Source organism: Carassius auratus, unplaced genomic scaffold, assembly GCF_003368295.1.
Source record: "Carassius auratus strain Wakin unplaced genomic scaffold, ASM336829v1 scaf_tig00015785, whole genome shotgun sequence".
Lineage (NCBI taxonomy): Eukaryota > Metazoa > Chordata > Actinopteri > Cypriniformes > Cyprinidae > Carassius > Carassius auratus.
The window spans coordinates 33,801-44,895 of record NW_020524622.1 but is presented as its reverse complement, the minus strand read 5'-3'; the positions used below and the strand labels follow the sequence as shown (position 1 = coordinate 44,895).

The 11,095-nt window shown below is 39.0% G+C and overlaps 1 protein-coding gene across 1 annotated transcript in view; it reads right to left on the bottom strand.

Moving 5' to 3' along the window:
- Window positions 1-3,283: 3,283 nt before the first annotated feature.
- Window positions 3,284-11,095, bottom strand: part of LOC113074939 (estrogen-related receptor gamma-like) — a gene marked incomplete at its 5' end in the record, with an annotated part of 28,094 nt that continues 20,282 nt past the window's right edge. The window contains 3 exon segments of the mRNA XM_026247645.1: window positions 3,284-3,846; window positions 3,848-4,056; window positions 7,662-7,931. Of these exon segments, the coding sequence (XP_026103430.1) occupies window positions 3,811-3,846; window positions 3,848-4,056; window positions 7,662-7,931 (515 nt within the window).

The following is an 11,095-nucleotide window of genomic DNA, read 5'->3' as shown; positions in this document are numbered from 1 at the left end:
AACCGCATTTAATTGAAATTAAATACTACTATCAATTTAATACATCCTTACTAAATAAAAGTATACATTTTAATATTACTTTACCTCAATTCTCATAATGTTTAACCCACAGCAAGCAGTCTACAGAGCACTAAAAATTATAATTAAACAGATTAATGAAGGAATTAATAAATAAATCCACAATGAGTTAAGAATGAAAACATGTTCTCACACAGTAAAACAGCCCGAGTCAAAACTGGAAGCATGTTTAATATTGCTCTACTATTATCCTGAAAGCATAATTGGAGTTACACATCTGAACTGATCGTAGTTACAGAATCATAGGTCTCTCTTTTTGCATTGAACAATATATACAGGTAAAATAAATACATTACACAAAATTGGACATATTGTTTGGAGCACACTGTAATGATGCACATCACAAAAAATATACAGTTAATAGTTTTACTGATGTGGAGGCACATCTAAAAACTACAGACATGATTCTCACTACAGGTTGTTTCAGCAACTCCTGGGTTGAAATATATCATTATCATACTGATCATAGAAGCTTCTCAAATGCTCTTTTATTCTTTCCCCTTCCTCCTTCTGGATCTCGTCCTTTTCCCAACACCGGTTTCTGCACGAGACTGCCAGGAAGCCTAGATGCGTTTGGCAGACGCATCGATGCATGAATAAATACAACCAACACCTAGAACCTCTTAAACATTTAAAAATAGCAGTTGTTTTGTATATCTGATCATCCTTAATCCTATTATCCTAGAATTTGCAAAATAGTCCAATAGATACAGCATTTGAACACTAATCGAATCACATTGTACAACAACTGTACGTCGTACCGTCATATTGCTTTAAATAAGAAAATTTCAAAAAAAAAAAAAAAAAGCTGTTGTGGGTACGGATAAATTATACACTTTGATTTCAATGCTGAATAGATGAGTGTTAAAAGACACAGTAAAATTATCTTTAAATGGTTCGAGAGATCTGGGTACCGTTTTGTACCGTTTTGTCCAAAATTACACAGTACATGTCAAAAAAGTTTTTTTTTTTTATAATAATTTTTTTTACATTTTTTTTACATTACAATTTTTTTACATTATTATTTTACTTTTTTATTTTGTGCACTAAAAGCAACTTTTAAATAAAATGCATATCTGAAAGACTGAGTGTAGATCGGAACCACTCGCTCTCGTTTTTTTCGTGAAATCTTACAAAACTGAACAGAATTGGAAAGCTTGTCTAGTTTCATATCGCTTCGTTTCCATCGTGATCACCTCAGAGTAAAGACAACACAAAAAAGGAAACAAAAGCACAGAGAGAAAGCAGCACCTCTTCTGCCAGGAGTTCATCACGTGAAAATTGAAAAGTGCCAACATCTTCTTACAGCAAGACCCCCAAACCCCCCCCCCCTCCCCCAAACCCATGTTTTTACCATATGATGAGTTGCCATGAGCGATAAGATCTAGAGTCACGTTACACTAACCTTTCCAAAGCACAATCTATTAAGATTTTGAATAGCTAATGATAGATACAGTGTATTTATAGAACAAGGCTGAGAAAAAGCAACTAAAAACCCTCGTTCCCAGTTTGCCTTAAAAAAATGATCTGTTCTTTCGTCTTTTTTCCGTCATTTTTATTAAGCACACAAAGTCAAAGTGATAGTTTGAAAACCGATCTTACACCAAAACAAACAAAAATGTTTCTTCCCTTTGCAACCTTAAAGAGTCAAGATATATACCAATGGAGTTCAGCATGAAGGCCTTATGTACAGCATTTTGTTAAAAGAGAAGGAAAATCAGAAAAACAGGGGAAAGAAAGAAAAAAAGTACTATTTCAAAGCATTTGTCATCGTAACCTATGATATACAGTGTTAGTCTACAAGATAGGAGTTACACAGATGGTCTCTTGTACATATAATGCACCTCCTTTTAAATATTCACTTATATATCAGCATAGATTATATTGATCGTTGATCGGCTGATCTAGTGGTAACTAGGAAGAGTCTTTTTTCAAAAGGTTATTTGAGAACCCATCATCTTGCTCCTGAGGATTCATACATCCAGTATTGTCTCTAATTTTAGCCGTCTCTAAAAAAAAATAAAACAAATCTAAAGAAGAAAAACCAGAAGAAACAGCGAGACCTGCGATCACCACGGGTTGTACACTACATCTTTTGCGTGTAACAGAGGAAAGGGGGAAAAAAAACAGAGATGTTTCAGAAAAAAACACAGCAGACATGAAACACCAAGAAGCTGAACTACATTTTTTTTGTTCGTTTTTCTTTTTTTCTTCTTCTTCTTCTTTGATCTGTTCCAATAAAATGTCTTAGGTTAGATTTATAATCTGTTCATTTACAATATACAATGCTTAAGAATATTCAGAAAATACCCCATACTAATACTGACATATTTCTGATGAAGGCTGTGGATCGCTTGCTTTGATACTTGAGCCTCTCTGCTAAAAATGACGTCATGTGTACGATATCTCTGCCGCTATTCCGCGTAAAAATCAGGACCGTCGTGAAACTAAACCTGCGATGCTTCTCCGTCTTCCCTAAGTGCTATTTTGCCTAACAAAGTTCAAATACTGCTTTAGTATGAAAGAATGTCAATAGAATTTCGAGGCTGAAGTTAATATATATATATGCATATATAATTGGCTTGAGATAATGGTTATGGTCCTTCTGGCCATATCATGTATGTAATCTATTATCTTATGACGAGCACAGACAGAAAAGCGAAAGCTTCTGGAAATTCATTTTCCCAAGTAAGTGTGGCACTAAGAAAAAAACAAAAACAAATTTGCATACATTTACACCTCCACTTTTTAAACATCTATTGCTTAGAGAAGATAGCAGGTTTTCGTCTTCATTGCGCAACACGGTGGACGGTAGAAAAACATAACGTTCAATTATTAACATTATATGAAGAAACATCGTGTTTGATGACCATCCCATATATATATATATATATACATCCTTCAGTACAGTAAAAATACACTCGAATAAAACATAATCAAATAAAAGTCAATAAATAAATGAGTCTGTTCCTTGACTTCTGCGATCCCTCTTTGTTCGGTATTGAATGAGAGACTAAAGCTTCGGCTATTCCCTGAAAAGATCGAAATGAAATCGGTAAAAGAGGCTAAACGTGTTTGGAAGACTTGAAAGAAAATGACAAGGGAGTGACACACGCATGATCAATCCGCATGGCTACGTAATGGTGAGGAGCAGCTTCTTCAAAGATGTGAAAATCTCCGTTTGGCTATCGCGTTGTTAAAACTGCTCCGAGGACCTCTAATGTAATACTGCACATAGTCACTACGTCACGCTCTTATGGTAAAGAGGGTCGATCCCTAGATTCCTTCAGCGACATGAGACAGTTCGGGGAAAGTTTCGCTTGCTGGTGTCCACCGGGTGGACCTCCTTCCTTTGGCAGGGCTGGTCTTTTTCGGCTCCAGAATTTCTCTTTTGAAAATCAATCGAATGTCTCAATAGCACAAAAAAACTCAGCATCAGATTTTCGAGAAGAACAAGTCGACGGCTGGTTTCAAGTCCCACTGCTGAATAATGAAAGCAGTCGTATTTTTCTCAATAATCACATTTTAAATCATTCTTATATTTACGTATCATTGTCAGTAATTAGAAGTACCAGTACGGTTATGTTTTAGTTATTATTTGTTAAAGTTTATTGACAAAGGTTTCACAAACAGCGGCAGAGAGTTAGTCAGTGTCTGCCCGGTGAAGAGGGCGCAGTCATTGACGTACCCCCTCCAGCTCTCTGTCGGTATAACGGGGGGCCGGGGATGGAGTTACACCTTGGCCTCCAGCAGCTCCAGAAACAGTTTTGTGCATGGGCACTTTGCCGTCCTGTTTGATGCTGTAGAAGTGCTGCACTGCCTTGGTGGACGTTTGCCGGAGCAGCGGTAGGGTCATGAGCAGCTTGCCGGCCCGGCGCGGGTCCTCCGCGTGCTGACCCGCCTCGTAGTCCTGCAGGGCCTCGTGCAACACGTCCTGGAGCTTCTGCACGGCTTCCACGTCCTCTATATGCATGGAATCTGGAAAAAAGTACAGAACAACGATGAGTGGTTTAAGAAATAAACACAAATTCGGTACAATGCAACATACGTATTGACATGACATTTTGCAACTACTAAAATGTTGGCAATATATAAAGATAAAAGACATGTTACTCTAGTGGTAAAATTCGATTTTTTTTGAAAGAACAATGATGCATTTTATTAATCAAAAATACAGTAAACTTTTTGAAATTTTCAGCATTATTACAGTCTTCGGTGTCACACAATCCTTCAAAAATCATTCCAATTGGCTGATTTGGTGCTCAAGAAACATTTCTTATTGTCAATGCTGAAAACAGATGTGCTTTTTAATATACAAATAAAATAGTATAGGACTGCAACAAGACAAAATTGCATTTAAATCAGAGGGAGCCCCCTTCAGTTTAAAATGGCATGACACTCCCGGATGCTAGTTTTGTACATGACTTTTTTTTTTTAATCCATTTGAGCCTGACGGAAACCTGAGGATGAAGCCCTGGCAAAAGGAAAGGGATTAAAAGAATGTGACTCATCCTTTTTTTGCCAGCCCTAAGCTCATTCTCCAGTGATTAAAAGCACACTTGAGTGTTAAACGCTGAGGCTGTCCTCGCCACGTGTTTACAAGCCTCTCTATGGGACTGATGAATGGCACGGGCGACAGAAACAGTGTTTGGAGGAGAGCTGATATGGCACTCGTCTAAGCGAGAGAAACAGAGGCTCGAGTCAGGAAACAATACCTCAGCCTGACTGGCATTGTCTGCCAGAAATGTCAAACAGGCCGCATTTGCATTCGCGCTTGTTAGTACAGCATTCACGCCCGTTCACCGCGACAGACATGCCTCTGAGAGCGCAATTAGTTTCAGGCAGCTACTATCTTTGCTGTTTACTGCTCCAGTGGCTAATATAGTTGCACTTTTCTAACTAATCCAAGCCTCTTGCAAGTGCTCTGATGGTTTTATCACATCACAGTGGTAAAGAATGTGCTTTGTCTGACTTGCTCTTTATAGACTGTCTCCACCAACAGTATCGACTCGGTTTTCTACTGTGGCGTGTCAATCCGATCCCGCTCCCTCCGGATAAAATGTCCAAATGCACGCTAGCTTTTGGCAAAGATGTCACGATCAATGCATTGCCTCGAATCAATTGATACATACACGTTAAATAATAATTGTATGGTCAAGTATTGATAAAAGCAAGTCCTTGTGAGGTTCCTCTATTAGTAGAGAGCACCGTCTGTCCTTTGGGTTGGCCAGCGGGGCAAACGTCAGGCCGCTTTAGGCGACGCTTCGATAGCCTAACCCTTCGGTGTCTGGAGCCCATCTAGAATTCAGACAGCGAGGTCTCGTCCATCAGTCACATGGGCTTTGCCCATCTGAAAAGTGACCTGTGATCCGACAGAAATCCCTGGCAGGAAAGTGCTTACATGCACCTTTCCACACAAGCTGCTCTATCAATCTCAGCATCGCTGCTGGAGTCGTTCAGGAAAACACACACTTTTTGCGCGCTATTTGTGGCTTAAAAGTGTGTCGCAACATTTAAAATCAAAAAGACTCTTCGCTAGACTTAAATCTGTTATGATTTTCTAGAACAACCCTGGAATTGTGTCAGTAAATGGCTGGATTCAAACTGTGGAGAGGATACGAGAGGTCACTTGACTGACTTTTCTCTTTCGTTTTTATGTCCTTTAAAAAGAAACGCGCACCATGATGAGGTCAACTGCAAAGTACAGCTTTCAAATAAATAGGATAAAAATGTCACTCTGACAACGATTGCTTAAGCAATACTGTGTCTATAGAAGGACTGTGAAATATATGGGCTCTGAGCAGAAATACCCAGCAGCTCGGGGCTTTAGAAAATGGTGGAGTGTATCATTTTTTCACCAGCTGTCTGAAACACTCTGCTCTCCTCCAAAAAAAGAAGTGACAAAATGGCTCACCTTTGAAATCGGACATGATGCATGTCTCTCCTGAGAGAAGAGTGCGGAGAGAAGCCAAAGTCTTGATAAATACGGAGAATGACACCCGAGAAGGTGAGAAAAAGCCAGGACTAAAGATAAGCTTATACATCAGGCTACACTGTAATTTTATTTTTATTTTTATTTTTTTATTGAAATATGTTTGACAAGAAAATGCCTACTTCAAAAATTCACATGTAAGTCAGTGTGTTTCTCATCGATCAGAGTACAGGAAGTCTCATTGCATATACTTCAGTAAAAATGGCATAAATGTCAACCGAAAACAACATGGGTATGAACAAATCCACCACTCATTGATCACTTTTACCTACTTTTGGCATGCTGACGTGGATGTCAACAAACCGAGATGAACCACTAATCGTCGAATCAATTAAAAAAGAATTTCTCAAAAGAGTCACGCACTCATTCGCTCTCTCAGGGGTGCACTTTGGGCAGAACGGCCCCCGGTGGCTGCAGGCCGGGGCCAAACTAGCGAGCCGTCATCCGCAAGCGAGCAAGAGCAATCTGCTTTTTCATTTTTCAGCATGGCCAGGCCCAGCCGGAGATTGATCGTCACATATGGCCCCAGAAAACAAACTGTCAATACCTTGAGCGCTGGAGAATTTGAACAAATAGCCGCCCTCCCATTCAAGCTGCTCATTGCGTCCCATTTAACAGATTTTATTGACAGTTTCCTTCTTGTAATTAAAAGGAAAACTACTGGCCAGCAACCAAGATAAAGTTCAAAGATGGGGTCAACACAAAGGGAGCCAGAGGGCCATGGTGCGACTGTCGATGGCGGACAACATCAGAGCCTGTTATTGACATGCAGGTGCATAGTGATGGGCTCCTTACTTAAGAGGCATCTGAGCAGAGACTTATGCTAATTCGGACAGGGGCCGCAGGCGTGCTTTTGAAGGATTTCAAAAGGGGTGGGGAGGGGTGGGAACATTGTTTAGTGTTTTGTTGTGTGTGCGCGTGAATAGAGGAAGATAAAACATGCGTGATATTGAGATATCACTCCAACTGTAACTGAATAACTCTACCATTACATCTGTTGTTAAGATTCCCATAGGAGGAGATGACATCAAAAGCAGGAGTTTAACTCTTTCCATGCTCATACATTATCAACAGCCCATTATATTAGGAGGGGTGATGAATAAACAAACACTGCTTTAATTTAGCTGATGACAGGCAATTCAAGAGGCTTCAAGTGCACTTGCTTTGAAGAAGCATTTCCCTAAAGGGACAATAAAGTCTAAAATAAAGTATTTAGGAAATCCATAAGGTTGTTTTTCTTCATTTTGATATCAGTACTCCTGATAAATTTAGATTTCATAATCCACCCCAAAAATGACAAAAATATTTTTAATTTACAAATTAAAAGCACGCTCATCATAGAAAATCATAATGTTTATAAATTCTATTTATAATTTATTCTTGAAGACATTATTTAATCTGGATTATAAAAAAAATATTTGTTTGTGATTTGCCCCTGATTTGTGATTTTTTTTTTTTCATTGTAAATTTGTTAAAAATGTGTTTTTTAATGTTTTGTTGCCTTAACAACCCATAAGTTTCATAATTTGAATACATCAAATCAAATGTGACGTCTGTTCTGACTGGAATCTATAGCGTCTGTTCATTTTACCTGAGTTAGCCAGGGCTATAGCTTTCAGAGTGACGAACTCCTCCTTCTCCAGCTTCATGCTCTTGTACTTCTTCACCAGCTGAAGAATAGCATTATTCAGGTCTAGCAGGCCAGCCAGCTTGGATTGGTCCTCATCCATGATGTAGTCTTCAGCGTAGACCAACTTGTCCTCAAAAGACAGCGAGCGGTAGACTACACGCAGGATCAGGATCTCCATCCACGCGCTCTGCAGAAGACTCATCTGGTCCGCCAGCGAGAGTGTGGAAAACCCTGAGAAAGAGTCAGAGAAAGAGCTCTATTAAACTCAACAACCAATGCTCAGCCTCAAATCAACATTCAGCGGTGGTATATGATATAAAAGCTCAGTTGATTGTCAGAAGTTTCTGGTTGTGTTAGTGGGAAGAATTGACATTCTGGAGGTGTAATGCAGAGGAAAACTCCAGTGGGAGCGAGCTGAGGCACCTAGCACGAGCCTTGGCTCTCATCTCCTGCTGCGCTGCAGGCCAGGGGGCATCCTGAGGGAGGGTACTCCTTATCTTCCCCAACATGCAGCATGGATCAATTCTTCCCATCACACCAACTGAAAGACTAATTGCTTGCCTCAAACTCCTTCTCCTTCCTCCTCCCCCCACTCTGCACACACACACACACATTCCCCTCATTTTCCTGTCTTTTTTTGCTGAAAGTTAAGGAAATTGTAAAGTTCATGTTCATGAATGCCTTTCGAAACCGACTAACATGTGACTTTTGTCTGTCTGTAACAAAAGAAAGTCAACCCTCACGCTCAGTTTGGGGTGTGGGAAATATACTTAATATTGAGGTACCAGGATACACTTGGTACTATGTTTCCTAATACTAAAAGACTATATTCGTATAAAAGATGAATAAATACAATGATTTTCCCCCCTTGATTAATGCACACAATGTTGAGGAATCTTAAATTGAGGTTTAAAGCAATCATTTCTACGTACTGGCTTTGGACTGGGACAGATGACTACAAATTAAATTAATAAAATTACTCCTAAATAAACAAATTATCAAATAAAACAAAAGGCAGTTCAAATAAAGGCAAAAATTGCAAGCAGCCAAAAGCTGATCTAACATAGCATACCCTGCAAAGAGAAAACAATAATACAAAATCTAAATAAACTGTGTGCTTGGGAGCCGTCCATCAGCTCTGAAGGTGAGGGACAGGCACAACAGCACCTGTTGGTGTTGGACCTTTTCATCTCATCTCACTCGCTCTGCTCTTCCAAGAACAGATGAAGCGTCTCTCTTTGCGACAGCAAGGGGGCTAATCTGGGTGGCGGGGGAACATGAGGAAAAAGATGCTCACCAACATCTGTTGTGGAGAGATGCCTTCAGAGGAAGCAAGCAATTTCACTCATTTTTTCTTTTCTTTTTAGAAATCTCTCTCTGTGAGTTAATCACTAATGGCAAGGAGCTCATTAGGTATAGGTTTCGGGCTATTGTTTATACCAACCGCTAATTTATTATCCCAAACTGTTAACATCTCTGATCTCATTAGAGGCAGACTAAGAGCTGGTGAGCAGTTGGTCCCTCTCCTGTCCTGCTGGTGCTAAAGTGCTCAATGCCAGTTGGCAGGGCCATCTTCTACTACTTAATAAAATCATCAAAAGGGATTAAGCCAAGAATTTCTTAAGGGGGTCCAATGTAAGTCCGCTGCATTCTTATAAAGACAGTGGCCTCAATGAAAGGTGGCATGGACTAAAAATAAGATCACACTCCGACTGGCCTCCTGAGAGGTATGTGTAATCCTTTAATATTGCTCAGAATTTGGAAAAAATCCACTGACATAATTTAAAATATATATGTGAATCAGATTTTAGATGGTAAAACTCATTCTAAATAAAAATAAGAAATCATATGCATACTTTCATCTATAAATAATGTGGTACTGAGTGTCTGATTGAATATCTACAAATCCTTTTCATGTATAAATACACAGTAATGTAAGCACAAGTTAGCCATTGGTAGATTCACTTTACGAAAAACAATAAATGCTGTGACGCTTTTGCTCTCACTCATCAACACAGACTCAACCAATGGTGTAAGTTTGGAGTCTGTTTGTCCAACCAATGGAGACGCCAATATAATAATTGTTGCACTTCCGGTTGGTAACACTAGTGGCACAGAAACATTTAAAAGATTATCATCATCAGTAGAGTTTATCATGAAAAGAAACAAATCACACTGAATAATGGATGACTGAAGACATGTATCAAGACAGATCGAGAGACACAGAGAAAGCGACAGAGGGACAAAGAGAATGAGAGCACGAGGGACAAACAGAGAGACAAAATAAAGGCAGGGGGCGGATGGGGAGGGGGTTGTGGAGCGGAGCGGCAGATGGACGGAGCCCATCGCCTAGAGCTCCCCCTGTGCCACTCCCAGCCCTCCCTCTCAGCCACTGCTGTTAGTAAATAATTAGATTTACACATTCCCCAATCTCCACACATCTCTCCGCAGAATAATTAAAAGCCGGATGATTAGTTTATTGAGTGGAAGGAAGAACTTTTTTTCCCTCTTTATTGAGGTCCATCAATGATTTTATCAGGGGCTCGTGCTTTTACGGTTGTCATGCCAGTGCAGGCATCCAATTTTTCTTATCTCCCTGATTAATACAAATGCTGTTTCAGGACGCATTAATTAACAGATACAAATCTACGTTCTCATGGCCGGATCGATAGAGAGAAGAAAAGAGCCATCAATGTGAATTTACTGCTGATGACGGAAAAGGTTCTGTATTGACATTTACGCGAGGGCAAACTTTAAAGATGCATTTTTCCCCTTCTTTTCATCTGTTATTTCATTTCACAAAAGAGCTTGGTGGAGACCGTGATTACAGTTCACCTTTGGATGCTTTGCTGCATGAGAAAGAATCCAAAGAGCTGAATTAAAGTGTGTCACTGTCATTTCAGCTGTGGCAAATGTCTACAACCCTTTTCCCAAAGGAATTCCTGTAACAAGAGGAAGTTTATTGACTCAGTACAGACATGACACTAAACAAGGCACAACAAACTAATATATATATAAACACACACACACACACTATTCATAAATTTTACTAATTATTTGTATTTCTAAATTAGACTGCAGTTGTTTATATGTATACATACACACACAAATATTTAACAATATAATAATAAATTAAATGCAAATGTAATTAACAAAAATCAATAATTATATATTTATGTGTTATTATATATAATATTTTAAATACAACTTTGAATGGGATTTTTTCAATATTTATGATAGATAATCCTCGAGCATGTATACAAAACTATATATTTCAGAGTAACTTTTTAAACAGCTTTTTATGTAAATGCATAATCTTATTTGATTTACTTGTTTGTTTATTTCTCAATCAAATGCATTTATTTATTTACAAGCCATGTAACTCTGGATAAGAG